General features: G+C 23.3%; 4 protein-coding genes across 4 annotated transcripts; all 4 read left to right on the forward strand. All coding sequences in view use genetic code 6, as the record gives it.

Annotated features, from left to right (window-relative positions):
• Nucleotides 1-542: 542 nt before the first annotated feature.
• TTHERM_00705040 (mRNA surveillance protein pelota protein) lies at nt 543-2,088 on the forward strand (the record flags this gene model as incomplete). The annotated part of the gene is made up of 3 exons (XM_001010933.3): nt 543-974; nt 1,113-1,532; nt 1,618-2,088. The coding sequence occupies 3 exons, from the start codon at nt 543-545 to the stop codon at nt 2,086-2,088; spliced, it is 1,323 nt and encodes a 440-aa protein (XP_001010933.2).
• A 1,779-nt stretch (nt 2,089-3,867) lies between these two features.
• TTHERM_00705050 (transcription factor BTF3a) lies at nt 3,868-5,738 on the forward strand (the record flags this gene model as incomplete). The annotated part of the gene is made up of 3 exons (XM_001010934.3): nt 3,868-4,105; nt 4,179-4,235; nt 5,566-5,738. 3 exons carry the CDS (start codon nt 3,868-3,870, stop codon nt 5,736-5,738), a joined length of 468 nt encoding a protein of 155 aa, XP_001010934.2.
• Nucleotides 5,739-6,697: 959 nt separating this feature from the next.
• TTHERM_00705070 (hypothetical protein) lies at nt 6,698-7,099 on the forward strand (the record flags this gene model as incomplete). Its single annotated transcript, XM_001010936.2, has 2 exons — nt 6,698-6,825; nt 6,883-7,099. Exons 1-2 carry the CDS (start codon nt 6,773-6,775, stop codon nt 7,097-7,099), a joined length of 270 nt encoding a protein of 89 aa, XP_001010936.1. The 5' UTR covers nt 6,698-6,772.
• Nucleotides 7,100-7,752: 653 nt separating this feature from the next.
• Nucleotides 7,753-12,269, forward strand: TTHERM_00705080 (tubulin-tyrosine ligase family protein; the record flags this gene model as incomplete). The annotated part of the gene is made up of 10 exons (XM_001010937.3): nt 7,753-7,981; nt 8,050-8,146; nt 8,201-8,382; nt 8,444-8,587; nt 8,775-9,029; nt 9,089-9,180; nt 9,555-10,438; nt 11,253-11,665; nt 12,035-12,137; nt 12,200-12,269. The coding sequence occupies exons 1-10, from the start codon at nt 7,900-7,902 to the stop codon at nt 12,267-12,269; spliced, it is 2,322 nt and encodes a 773-aa protein (XP_001010937.3). The 5' UTR covers nt 7,753-7,899.
• Between the last annotated feature and the right edge of the window lie 3,454 nt (nt 12,270-15,723).

A 15,723-nucleotide genomic window follows, 5' to 3' on the forward strand; every position in this document is an offset into this window, starting at 1 on the left:
CACCCCAACCCCCCAACCCAAACCCCAACCCCAACCCCAACCCCAACCCCAACCCCAACCCCAACCCCAACCCCAACCCCAACCCCAACCCCAACCCCAACCCCAACCCCAACCCCAACCCCAACCCCAACCCCAACCCCAACCCCAACCCCAACCCCAACCCCAACCCCAACCCCAATAAATCAAATTATTTACATAAAATTTGCTCAAAATTAAAAATGCATGTTTTAAAAACCAAGAATAATTATTAATTTTATCAGAATGTAGAAGTAGATGATATTAGAGTAGGTAGGAAAAATTTTGTGCACATTTGAAGTAGACTGTTTAATAGATTTTCTAAGATAGAAAAAAAGTAAATATTTTTATTTTTTTTTTTGAAAGAAGAATTATATCCAAGTTTATATTGAATGCATTTATTAAATAAAATATATATAGATAGATAGACTAAGAAAAATTATCAAAAATTATAAATAAATTCTTCTGATTGATTAATTGTTTGATTGATTTGTTTGTTTTACAAAATTAAAGAAGTTAGTAAAAAGATGAGAATTATAAAAAGATATATTAGCAAGGGCGAAGGCTATTTAACTTTAGTTCCTACTGAGGAAGAAGATTACTGGCACATTTATAACTTAGTTTCTAACGGTGATATTGTCCGTTCTGCAACTTTCAGAAAGATAACCAAGGAGTCAAAGACAGGAGTTAAAGATGTCATTAAAAAGAAAATTACTCTCACTTTGAAGATCGTTGCTATTAATTACTATGCAGGCGAGTTCCTGCAACTTTCTTTGAAGGGAAGAAACATAAAAGAAAATGATTACCTAAAGATGGGTTAATTCCATACTTTTAATTTAGAATTAGACTAGCAGATTACTATCATTAAATAAAATTGGGATTCTTTCCATTTTAAGATTATTAAGGATATTTCTGACCCTACTCATGATTCAGAACTAGCTGCATTTGTTATGGATGAAGTAATCAAAATTTTTTATTAAATTTAAAGTTTGTTTGAATTTCAACAACTAAGAAAAGAAATGTTAAATGCTTTTTGAAATATAGAAAAAAATTAATTAGTTTGTTTTTGTAATGATGAATTATTTAATAAATGATAGGGAATAGCACATTTGTGTTTCATAAAATCTTCAATTACAATAATGAAGCATAAAATAGAAAAGCACATACCTAAGAAGAAGAGTGGAGCCGAGCAACATGACAAGGCAATGGAAAAGTTCTTCGAAACCTGCTTTGAGTATTTGGTAACTGTTAATTATGATTAAATAAAGTGCCTTGTTATTGCTTCTCCTGGTTATGTGAAAGATGATTTCTACAAATATATATAAGATTAGTTGCAGAGAGCGGATCTAGCTGCATTCAACAAGAGGTCAAACTTCCTTTAAAAGATAGTCAGAGCTAAGTCATCAACAGGATATTTGAATAGTTTAAGTGAAGTATTGAGTGACCCCACTATCTAAGAGTAGTTAAAAGATACAAAGGCTATCAAAGAAGTGAGAGCTCTAGATGATTTTTACAAGGTATCAAAGATATGAATTATTTTATTAAATAGAATGAAAGTGTTTTTATTTATTGCTTTAAATAATTTTATTAATTACAAAATAGGTTATGAGTAAAGATCCTGATATGGTTTGCTATGGATAAAAGCATGTATTTAAAGCATACGAAGATAATGCTATTTAAACCTTACTTTTGAGTGACAGTCTTTTTAGAATTAAAGATTTGAGTTAACGTAAAAAATTCAATAATTTGATCGATGACACTAAGAAGAAGGGAATTGACTCTTTGATTTTCTCTAGTTTGCACAGTAGTGGAGAAAAATTAAATAATTTAACAGGTATAGCAGCTATCCTTAGATATCCTATCCCTTATGAAGACGAAGAGATGGAGTAATCTGAAGAAATAGTTGAAAATTTTAGAGTAAAGATAGAAGAAAGAGAAGAAGTCGAAGACGAAAAATCCATTATGGGAGATGATGAAAAATTAGAAGCTGAAAGAATAGCAAAAGAGTTAGAAGCATTTTCTTTAGATAATTTAGACGAAGAACAAAAGCAAGATGAAGACGAAAATCTTTGAAGTTTAGTTTAATATTAGTTAGTATTGTAGATATTTAAATGATGTTTATAGCTTAATTTTTATATAATTATTCGCACATACATAGCAGTTCAATTTACTTATAAAATTAAATATTGCATTAGTATTTAATCTAACAAAAAAGTTGTTATTTTGAAAGCTTTCATTTGATAAATATCGACTTCAACTTTAAGCTAATTTTAGAATTTTAGGGTTTAAACAAACCTAAGAGTTAATTTAAAATTTCATTTTAGCTATTTAAGATAAATTGAATGAAATTTAATTAATTTAAATGTTTTTAATTAATTAATTTGGTTTCAAAATTAGTAACTAAATTTAAATTTTATTTTAAAAAATGAAAGTATTTTTTGAGTAATATTTAAATATTAAATTTGTACTACTAATTTTTAAGTTTATTTTAAGTAAGGAGATATTAGTTAAAAGCTTTATTTAAAATAGTAATCAGTTTATTCAATAAAAAATCAGTTTTAAATAAGCTAATTTAAAGTAAATTTTTACATTTTTTTATTAATTTCAACTTTTTTTTTAAATAAAAATAATTGTTTTATTTTTTATTATAAATGATAAAATTATTTAAAAATAATTTTTATTTATTTATAAAAATATTCCTAAATTAATTGAAAATCCAAATCTTAATCAATTAAGAATGAATTTGTATTTTTAAAAAATTAATTTATGCTTTTAAATTTTTATTCAGAAATAGATTTGAATTTTAGTGATAAATAAAATTAATATAGAATATTTTAAATTTTGAATTAAAATTTAGTTTATAATAGAAAATAATTAGTTAATAGTTGTTATTTTTAATTAATTTAATAGGCTATTAAATTTAGTCTTTTTTGTGAGTGAAGGTTGAAGATATGTTTTCAAAATATGTAATTTGACAGCAATCTAATTGGTGAAAGTAGAAATAAGAAATGAAAATATGTAAATTATGGTCAATCAATTTTGAAATAGTAGAAATTAGAATTAATAAGTAAATCAATAAATGGTGAAGCTTGCATAAAAAGCTATTAAATAATTAAGTAGAATGATTGAATTATTGATTAATGGTGGTAGAAATGTAGGATTGGTTATGAGGATATATAGAAGATAGATAGATAGATAAATAAATACTAAGAAAAAGATATTTTGAATTGTGTGTGTTAATATTGAAAAGAAATAAATGGATATAATTTTAAATATAGTATTGTTTGATGAAATAAATAAACACAATATTTTAAATATTTTAAAAATGAAAAAAAAAAAAAGATATTTAGGAACATATAAAAAAATGCTGGAGAGTGAAGGATAAAAGAATGAAGGAAAGAATATAAATGAAATAAGAGAAAAATACAAGGAAGAGTGAAAATAGTGTGGATAAAAAGTATAAAGAATTTCAAATTATTTTTAAAGAGGGTTCAAAGTTATTTAGATTTTTTTTTTCTTCTTCTCCTCTTTTTTGTGAATGATCAATGCATAAATGAATGAAAAGTTCTTTTTTCTTTGTTCTCATGTTCTATTGAAATATGCAGAAAAAATTAGAAACAAATAAATCAAGAAAGAAAGAAAGATGGGAAGTGAAGAGATACAATCACTTAATACAAATAAATTAATTAGCAAAGATAATCATATAATATTTGTAAATTACCATAGAGTTTGCATTTAGTTATACAAGCATCTTAAAAGGAAAAAGGCAAAAAAATCAAAACAAAAAAGCGAAAAAAAAAAATCAAATAATTATATTAATATAATCAAAGAAAAAAGAGAAAACAAACAAAAATGAATCAAGAAGTCTTAGAAGCCAGAAAGAAATTATAAGAAAAGATTGGTGACTCCAGAACCGGTGGTAAGGGTACCCAAAGAAGAAAGGTCAAGAAGGTTACCAAGACCCAAATTACTGATGACAAGAAGCTCAAGACCGTCATCAAGAAGTTCGGTGTCCAACCTTTCTAAGGTATTGATGAAGTCAACATGTTCAAGGACGACAAGACCATCTTACACTTCGATAGACCCGAAGGTAAATAATTTATTCAAACTTTGATTGAATAAATAATTTCTATCTTATATTAATTAATTTATTTTATTAACAGTCTTGGCCTCCATCCAAAACAACACCTTCGTCGTTATCGGCAAGAGCGAAACCAAGAGTAAGGATTTTACAAATATTTAGTTTTATTCCATAATATATATGATCATTAATGAGCTCTTAAAGAAAGAGCGAGAGAGAGGAAGAGAGATTTTAGTGTTGATAATAGTACCTTCTTTAAGTGAATTAGCCTTAAAGTTAACAATATAAGGTAATAGTAATGCTTGAACTTTGTCGTTAATAAGGTAGAGTAATTTATCAAGCAATATTTCTATCATACGAGTATAGTGTTTAAATTGCTACTCCTTTAGAATAAACTTTTGTCTCTATTGAAACAAAGATAAAAAGCTAGATAGATAGATAGATTTAGATAGAAAGATTCTATGATTTATTTAAATTTTATACTACACTACTTCTAGCTATGAGTTAGAATATTTGTTAAGCATTCTCTTAGTCTGATTCCTATGGTGAATGCATCATGCATGCCATGTTTGTTTAAGATGTATCTCTCTTTAGTCCTTAGAAGCAAGCAACTCTTTTTAATTATAGTTGAGACCTTTCTGATTTAGATTTTAGACTAATAAAAGAGTTGTTTAAATCTTTTTAAAAATTAGAATTCAGAAATTTTGTAAAAAAATAACTAAAAATTTCTTTCTACTCTAATCTTACTTACTTACAACAAACGAATTTGATTAGATTTTTGTGTACGGACGGCATGACGCATATGCTTAAATAATAAAAATAATCACATTAAACTATTCAAATTAAAAAATACTTAACATAAGATAGTCAAAATTAAAATATTTGTAAAAAAGCATGAAGATTAAATGAGCAATAATCCTGCTTAATTTTTTTATCAATGAGTCATTAAATGAATTGCTTAATTCCTAAATAATTAATGAATTAATTAATGAGTGAGTGAGTTGTTCTTGTTGGTTTTACTTTGATTTTATCTAAAAAATGATTTTGTTAGAAAATACACCTATCTATCTATTCATCAATCAATCAATATATCAGCCCTTATTTGTAAGCAAACGAATCTAATCAATTTTTAAATCAAATTTAGAGATCTCCTTAATTTCTTTCTGTTGTTGATTCTTTCAAGTCTATTATAAAAGAAATACTTAAAGCCTACTTCAAACCTTAATTAATTAATTAATTAACATCTACCAGGTCTCCTTTTAGATAATTTTAAATATAATTAATCTGATAGTATTTATTAACTGAATTCTACTTCTTTAATAAGAAATTTAAAGCTGAAGGATCTCTTTATCTCTCTCTCTCTCGTTTAATGCTTGAGTTATTTAAGCTAAATAATAGCTTGTTAATGATGATATTAAAATTTTTCATTCTTACTTAAATTTGTAAATTAATATTCTTTTAATAAATAGACGTCAAGGACTTATTACCCGATATCTTACAACACCTCGGACCCAAGTAACTCGGTGACTTGAAGGACTTATTGGCCTCCATGGGTGGTGAAAAGAAGGAAAAGGCTGGTGATGATGAAGAAATCCCCACTCTTGAATCCAACTTCGAAGAAGCTACCAAGAAGGTTGATTGAGAAGGTTTGCTATGAGAGCTCTCACTTAATTATAAATACACATAAATATTTAAAGTATTTAAAACATATAACCCCTAATTCAATTTAATAGCTAAGGAAGGTGAAGACATACATTAAATTATATTGGCATTTTCCTTTAGTAAAACTACCTCACAGGCTAAAATAAAAAATATAGTTCTCGATTTATATATTTTTATATGTTGTTCTTTTTTTTATCTGCTATTTTTCTCACAGCTGTGTTGAAAATTATTTAATTACAACTATCATTTATTAATTATCATTCATTTACCACTTCTGTCTGTCTGCTTCAAATCATTCATTTTATTTATGAAACACCTTCATTCACTCCCAACAGTTATTTAAATTTCTCATATTTTCTTTCTTTACTTTTTCTTCAGAAATTTAAAAAATTGTCTACTTTTTTAATTCTATCACCCAAATAGTCTTTAATTCTACTTCATTCATTTGTGAAAAAATATCTTCAAAAAGAAAGAGTGTTTGTTTGAAATTTGCAGTCAATCGATCGCAAATATTTTGTACTTTTTGTTGCTCCTTAGAAATTAAGAAATTGAGCCTTCAATAAATTTGAACTTTTAAAAATTAAATTTTTTGACTTTGATTGAATAATTAATTAATTTGTAATTTGATAAACAACTAGAAACATGCAAATTATAAATTTTAATTAAAAAAAATAATCAAATTTAAAACAAAATAATTTTATAAACAAACAAACATTTTAAAAATAATTTTGTAAAAATAAAAATAAAAATTTATGTGAAATGAAATTCTATTAAAAAAATATTATAAAATTTAATTGGCTGAAAATGTGTTTTAATTATTTTGCTTGATTGATTGATAGATTGATATTATATTTATTGATTGATTGATTTATTTTGATCAATACTATTTTAATTACATTTTATCATCATATAAATAGCTGACTAAATTATTATTTGCATAATTAAAAAAAAGTATAAAAAATTAATTAATTCTCCTTAAAACTCAAAAAGAAATAAATATAAATATAAGATAAAATGGCTCGTGAAAGTGACTTTAACAGAAAAAAACTCTAAAATACTAAGATTAGGTAAATCTTTTATTTAAAATCAAATAGTTTAAGTAAAGCAAAATGATAAATTATTAGACGTGACAGAGCTAAAAACATCAGAAAGCAAAAAAAAGCTAATGAATAGAAGAGATCCCAAGATGCTCAAAAAAATGAGATGAACGTTGAAGAAGTTGCTGTCTTAGATAAGAAGGGCAGAAGAGAATTAAGAAAAAAATAAATTAAGCTCGAAAAGAAAGAGCGTCTTAGAAAATTTAGAGAAGAAAGATAAAATGAAATTAATGAAGAATAATGAATGATCAATTTAGTATTTATTAAATATGTATTTTTTATAAATAAGTAAGAGTTGACTGATGGTTTTTATTAATATTCTTAAAAGTTGTTTTAGCTTATTGCAGTCTTAAATAAAAAGTTTTTAATTCAATTAATTGGTAACTAACTAGCTGATACAGCCAAGTTGTTTTTTAATTAGAATATTTTATTAAGCTGTTTGTTTTCTATTATCTTGGCCTATTTTAACCCTTAATTAATATTTATATATTTAATTATAATATAAATTGATTGATTATCTGCTTTAGGCCTAACCAGTTGAAGCAAATATTCAGCTTTATCCAAAAATTAATTAGAAAAAATTTATTTTATTTTAAAAATATCTTTTTTATTTGAAAAAAAAGATCCAAAAATAAATGAGAAAGATTTAAAAATTAAAATTTAAAGTAGGAATAAATGTGTTATCATAAAGATTTTAATTTATTCAAAAGTGGTGTAATTAATTAATTAAAAAAAATATTCTTGCTAACTAATTAATTTATTTATCAATAATCAATTAAAAGTATTCATTCAAAAATCGTTGAATTAGTTCATTAATTAACTAATTCGTAAAATTGTAAAATTAAATTTTGATAAGAATAACTATCGTATTCTAATAAGATAATCTCAGCCAACAAATTCTATTAAACAATCAAAAATCAAATTATTTCAAATATAAGAAACTTTTAAGTATTGTAAACATCTAAAAGCAATTAGCAGAGATTACTTAGATTACTAACTTTAGCGAATTTCTTAGTTTAATATAACTCTTAGCAATAAAAATAAATGTCTGTGTCAACATATAATTCTCCCTAGAAGTAAAATTTAAGACATGATATGTCTCTTCCGCAATAAAGTAATAAAGAGAGTAAGTAATTGTAGATTTTCTAAAAATTCTAAATAATTTATTTAAATTTTTTGAAAATATCATAATAGAGCATTAGGAAGTTGTTTATAATGAAAGCAAAACTAACATCAATTTCTACTAGAATTAGCTAGCAAATGGCTACATGTTTTAGCCTAATCGATATCAGTAAATTTGATAAGTGTTATAAAATATGTTTTAATTATTATTTAAAATAATTAGGTCTTTCAAAAACATTAATAGTGACAAACAAAAAAAATAAACAAATCCTTTAAATGATTTGCAATAGATAAAACTTTATAAAGAAAGTTAAATTTTTTATAAGAATGAATTAAATTAAGATAAAAGTAGTATTTATCCCTAACAAAATTTCCGTGTTAGGAGCAATCCTGTAAGCAAAGTCGGTAAAAATCTTTAAAATGATAGATAGATGATTTAATTAAAATGTAAAATTAAAAAAATTAGAATCAAGTTCTAAGTAGGATGCACGGGAAAATTAGATTAATAAAAACGACTTTCAATAAACAAATAATGCAGAATTTTCTATTTAACATCAAAATGTTGATACGAGTAAAAGTGCTATTGAATCTCTAACTCCAAAATATTAATGTAAATAACGAAACGTTATATTTAAACTGAATCATGATTTTTTTAAGAAGATTTTTAACAACTTTATAAAAATTTATTTAATATTTAAACATAAAATGTATTTGTTTATTTGTTTCTTTGGATATCAAACAAGAAAAACTAACACTCAATTACCAAAGTTTATTTAATTTCTTTTAATGAATGAAAGCAGATAGATATTTAAACAGAAAATCTCACGTAAATACACCATAAAGTCCAAATACTAGTTAATTACAGATAATTTAAAATACTTCTTACAAAAATGGCATGAAATTTGTAAAGGAGAATAACCCACTGCAGTTTTTAACTATGGCTGAAAAAGAGGACAATATCTAAAAATAGAAGAAATCTTCTATACAGTAAAAAATTTCTAACAAAAACCCCAGAGCTATTCTCTATCCATTAATAAATACTTCTTCATTTAGTAAAGCAATCATTAACTTGCTAACATTTATATTTATAATTATTATTTTTTATTAAAAGTAAAACCTGAATATTAAAATGTTATTCGTTTAGAAAAAGACCAAATTAGTATTGCTTAAAATAATAATTTTACTCAACAATCTTCTTACAAAGTAAATGCTCCATTTATCTTCATAGATTTTACAAATGCAATATCTTTTTTACACTTTTTGGATATTTTGAAGTAAAAATAATAAAGATTCTAACAAAATTATTATTTTTTCATAAATAATTTTTATAAATTTTGGTTGCTTAAAACACAAAAACTTTGAACTTGAAATAATTAATTTTATTTAATTTATTCTTTTTTTAATGAAATTTAAAATAAAAATTATGATTCAAGAAAAAGTATTAAAAAAACTGCTTTTCTTTATAATTAAGCAAAAGCTATTTAGAAATAATTTGAGCTTTTTATGTGAAATTTGATGAATTGAATAATTTTATGATTTAAATAGTTTTTATGAATACATTTTTTCAACTTAAATAGTTTATTATCGGAAATGGCAACAATTCTTAGCTTGTTAGAGAAATTTTACAAAAAAAGGGAGGCTGGGAAGAAACTTAGTCCCATAATCTTTATTTTCATTTTAATTGGTAACCTATAAGCTAAGGGATACATTTTGAAAGAATAAAAAGCACAAATTTGCATAGATATGTTGTAAACCATTTTGAGTAACATAAAGAAATATCATCGAAAATTAAATTAATTAAGAATTTAGAAAATCATTGTAGAATACAATAAATATATTTATTTGATATAACTCCAATTTCTTATTGTATTGATTATGAGCTTGATAATTATGAGCAGGAATTTGAGGATTTTTTAAGTTTTTTTATGAGTAAATCTCATAACCCTTCCATGGACTACATGTCAGTTGAACTTTTAAGAAGAAAAAATTACTATAAAAACTCAACATACCCAGATAAGTAAATTATTGGGGCTTCTTTCAAGTCAAGGCAAAGTGCTTATTAGGGATACTCATAACCTAGAAGTCACTTTACTATGTTTAAAGGACATAATATTTGGATGATTAAGCCTGCTGAGTTTAACAGAGGTAGAGGAATTAGAATATTTACATCTATCCAATAGCTAAATAAAATTCTTTCTGAATATTAGGAAGACAATGCGAAAGAAATCGCTCGCTATTAAAATTAAATTTAAGGTTTTAGCAGTCGCTACAATGCTTTTAGTTAAGATAAAAAGAGGTCCAATTCAAGCTATAGCTCTACAAAAAGATATGGAAAACCAAAGATATCGCAGAGATACGTCATATAAAAATATATTGAAGCACCACTTCTAATTGATGAAAGAAAATTTGATATTAGAATGTGGGTTTTAATCTCTTTTGACAATAAATCCTATGTCTTTAAGTAAACTTATTACAGAATAAATCTAATGAATAAATTAATAATTCATATTCCTTTCTTTTGGCTTAATAAACATGCTCAAAATTTTTTTAAACAGTCATTAATTCGTTAGAAGTTCTAGACTAAAACCATTTAAAGTCCAATAGTTTGTTTTAGAAACATTTCTTAATTTTTTTTATACAGTGGAAATTCTTTAAAAAAATATATAAAACATATGTTCAATAATAAACTTAAAAAACCTGTTTCTTATTAATCAAAAACTCAATAAAAGAAACATAAATAGAGATATATATATAGATAGATAGATAAATAGATGAGTCTATTTTAAATTAAAAAGATTTTTAATACTTTTTAATAAATTTAATTTTTAAATTTGGTTGATTCTTAATGAAAAAAAAAATATTGTAAAGTAGATAGAGTTGAGAAAAAACACCTCGCTAAGATTTTTATAAAAAATAACTTTAAATATTCGAGAGGATTTTTTTAAAAGTGAAAAAATACAAATTTTTTATTAAAAATATTTAATTCCAAAGAGAGAGAGAGATTGGGTAGGGTTTATTGACCAAATAATATTTTTAAATTAAGCAAATTATGTAACATTATTAACAAAAACATTTTCAAACAGGAGTTAAGTTAGATTCCGATTATTGATCATTTAATGAACTTTTAGATGTATTTAAATCACTGTTAAGCATTAGAATTGATAGAAATTTAAAGAAAATCAACATTTTTTTTACAAAAAGCTTGAAAATAGTTATATTTACTTTTGTTCATTACATAAAAAATTTAAAAATAAATTTGAATTTAATTTAATTAGAGAGGGATACATTAGAACAGCATGCGTAAGTTATGACACAAGCGAATAATCGTTAAGCAATAATATAGTTCATTTAACAAATAATGCAATATAGAAGTATGCCAAAAACTATGGGGAACACGAGCAAGGAAATTAGCTCTCATTTAAAAATTTTGAAGAATATTTAACTAAAAAACGGATTAATTGCAATTTTAATGCAAAAATATTGCCAAAAATAAAAGATGTAATGTCTCTAACAATAGACTCAGTTAAAAGCAAGTTAAACCCCTAGGAGAGAAAATTTTGTTTTGAAATTTTCGGTTATGACTTTATAATTGATAATAACTTCAATCCTTGGCTGATAGAAGTGAATACTAATCCCTGTATCGAATAATCAAGTGATATGCTTTCTATCCTACTAAAAAGAATGCTGGGTAATTAAATTAATAGTATATTTGCTTAATAGTTAATAATTATAATAGAATTTAGTCTAAAAAAATCGAGCTAATAAATCATCCATCTTACATATCTAAAATACTTTTCAACCATGTTATTTATAATAAATTGTTAATAAAGAATATTTTTAATTTGCCATAGAAAATGTTCGTTTAGAAAGACCTAACTATGATTAGGCAATTACAAATAGGTTATTATATTGTAATAAATACAAAATTAAATTTTTATTTATCATAAATTATTTTTATAAAATTTAATCTAGCTTACAAATCAACAAGAAACAAAAAAATATTAATTTACTATTTACTTTTTTATATAATTATATAATTATATAATTATTAAATTAGATGATGCATTTAAATTAACACTTGATTAATTATTTAATCCCACTGCTAAGTAAGAAGAGTCATAATATCCTGTAGAGGGTTATAGTAACAAAGAGAATATGTGGTAAATACTTAAAGTATATTTTAACTAATTTATGTTGAGATATTCAATTTTAATGACAAAAGGGAGTAGCTCATTTCAGGGACATACCAAAATCTTCGCGGATGCCAAAGTTCTTTAATAAAAAAAAAATGACAAAATCAGCTGTTTTTTATAAAGAGAAATGAATTATAAAATATCAGAAAATGTTAATATGCAGAAATTAAGTAAGACAATAATAAATTTACCCTACAAAAAATAATGCAACCAATCTAATGATCAAGATATAAAATAAATGTATGCAAATTAATTAATTCATTCATTAATATTTTGATATTATGTAATATATTTATATTTAATTGTAACTTGTAATTAATTTATGTAATAATAAATAAATATTTGCTCATTTTTAGAATAATTAAACCTAAAATTTATTTTTAAGTAAAAACTGCATATTTTTTATCCATCACTTTTATTCAATTTCAGTAAATCAAATTTATCTATCTATATAAAACAAACAAATAAATCTGTGTGGTAAAATTTGCAACTACATATTTATCTAAACTAATTGACATTCAATCATTTTTATGTTCTCTAAATTTTTTTGGCATCTTTATTTTACAATTTAATAAATTCGATTCCATTATTAGATTTAAAAGCAGATTTGCTTGACATTTAAAACATTTATGAAATCAAATCAAGTTTTAAATTCATCAGTCTTATTCCTTTTACATCTAACTAAAAGTATCATCTATTTAAAGAAAATATAAAAAGCAAATCTAAATTTAAAAATCTTTATTTATTTATTTATGAATACATACTAGCAAATAGTGATTTCAAATACACTTAAAACAAAATTAAATAATAATTTAAATATTTTAGTCTATTGGAACTATGAAAAAATATTATTTTATATTATTTCAATTGAAAAGCCAATAATAGTTACATATATAATAATTATCCCTTAACTACTTTACCTAATTAATATTAATGTATCTAAATAAAACCAACAATTTTTCTGTTTGTACTATTTTTGAAAATATTTTCTTTGGCTTTTTTCATTTTAGTAAAATAAATCTTCAGTAAATTTTTTGAGATGACTTGATAGGATGGGATGGCTTATTTTTTGTGAGTTCAGAAAAACGATGTTAAAACTGAAGGTAATTAGCTAAATTAAATAATTTATTTTTAATTTTCTTTTATAAAAAGAGGAAGTAAGTTGAAAGCTTTTTCTTGAAAAAGTAAAATTGTAATCAGATGTTGAATATTGTGAAAAAGCTTATTTATTTTTGTTAAAAGAGAATTTCGATAAAGATTACATTGCAAATAAATAAATAGGTAAGTAATTATATCTCAATAGTAATTATTTTGTTAAAACGCAAAGTAATAATAAGTTTAAAATTAATTTGCTATAATATGCAAATAATATTTGTAATTTTAACATCAAAAATATAAAACGTTTTTCTTACAACTATAATTTTATTCCCAAAAAAAGGAACAAAATTATAAAAAAATGAATGAACAAAAAATAAGTAAACAACATATATTTATGTAGAAAAATAAATTGCACAGTTATTTTTTTATTTATTGATAAATATCTCAATTTATCTTACAATTTACTAGTTAATAATTTATAAATTTAATTTACTATCACATTCTTATTTACACTTTTTAATTAAAATTTAGATATGTAAAAGAATTAATCAGACGAGAAATCATTAATATCAAATACATTTTTATTAATTTCTCAGTGTCATCTTTCGTTTTTATATTTTTTACTACTTCTAATTTACATCTAAAATCCAGTTAACTATTCATTTATTAAACATTTACTTAAAATTTTAAAATTATGCTGAGTTGTTCCCTAATTAGCTCTAACTGACTGACTATAAATGAGTCAAAAAATATAATAATCGAATATTTTAGAATTTTAGAATGAATAAATGAATGAATAAATCTATATATTTTCTTTTTAGAATTTACTGTAGGTGTTAAAGGATAGGTGGATGTGAATTTCCAACATCTTCTTTATTAATTTGAATTTAAATGATTTCAATTAAGAAGGATAATCATTATTTTATCAGTAATCAGTGTTTAATTAACTTAACAACATTTGTAATTGATTTTAACAAATCCCCCTATCATATGGTAAAAAGAAGTATTATTTTAATTTTACGTTTGGCAATTAATTAATTAATTTTTGTTAATTTAGTTAATATTTATCGATCATTCACGCATTTAAAATCTTTGGTAAATATTTATTTTGATAATTCTTCTATCATTCGTCATTTATTAAATGACATTTGTTTATTTCTAAGGTGTAAGAAAATCAAAATATTAAATAAGTAAATCAACATCATAGATTAACTTGCATGCACTTGAATTCCAAATTCTAGCAATAAAAAATAAGTATTTAACTGGGTTAAACAATTTGTTGTTATAAATATTAGGATTTTTAAATAACTATTTAGAAAGATAAATTACTGTTTTCAGTCACTAAAAAAGTTAATTTACTTTCAAACAATATTAAGTTATTACAAACAAAAAAGTGTAAAGCAAATCACTTTTGAGAGATGTTGGATTTAATGTTGAAACTTTTTAAAAAAATCATGTGATTATAAATAAATTGGATGGCATTTTCTATATCATAAATTTCTGATATCTTTCTTAATTTTGATTAATTATGTACTTAACTAAAACAAACAGTTCATGTGATTAAAGCTTATAGACAAATAAAATTCAGGACAATCGAGTTATCTGTTTTTTAATGAATATATATTAAACCTGTGGCAATCCTAAAATAAATTACAAAAACAGTGTATTTAGATCTTACAAAAATCAATATGTGACATAAATAAATGTGCCAAAATTATTAGCCGCCTAGCCTGATCTTATTTCATAGTCTCAAAGTATAATAAAATTTATCTAGATAATCTATTTCAGCACACATCTATTTTAGAAAATTAATTGTGTTTTATTTCCGTTTTTTTAATTTAATTTGTTAGTGTAATAACTTTTATAATGAAGCTAAGGACTGTGTAATCTAATATATCTTTTTTTAGTTGAGATATTTTATTGTGGTGTTGAAATAAGAAGAAGAAAAATTAAGTTTTAATAATGACTGGTTAGTTGGTAATGTGTATATATTTAAATGTCAAATACAAGTAGACAGACATAAGAAATTAATTATCGAATAATAATATCACTGATTTAATACAATAAATTAGATGTTTTATTTGTTTATTTACTTGTCTGCTTTTTTTATCAAAATCAACTCATAAATTCTTAATAAATTTAAGATAATTAAATAGAACAAGATTTAAATTTTTAAAAATTTGTTTGTTTTACTAGATTTTAATGTAAGATCAAGTTAGAAAAAATAGACAGCTAAGATATGAAATGAATTTACAGGCTAATTATTAGTTCTATCAAATTTATTCGCAAAATTAAAAATAGAGTGCTCTACTTTTAAAATTTTTAATTAAATGATAAGTAGACTTTCTTCCTTTCTTATTTTCTTTGTTTGTTTATTTATTTATTTATCCTACTGGTTTTGTATTTAAATTTTTCCACAAGAAAGAGTTCTTGCAACTTAATAAATTACATGTTA

The sequence above is a fragment of the Tetrahymena thermophila genome (assembly GCF_000189635.1).
Source record: "Tetrahymena thermophila SB210 genomic scaffold scf_8254748, whole genome shotgun sequence".
Lineage (NCBI taxonomy): Eukaryota > Ciliophora > Oligohymenophorea > Hymenostomatida > Tetrahymenidae > Tetrahymena > Tetrahymena thermophila.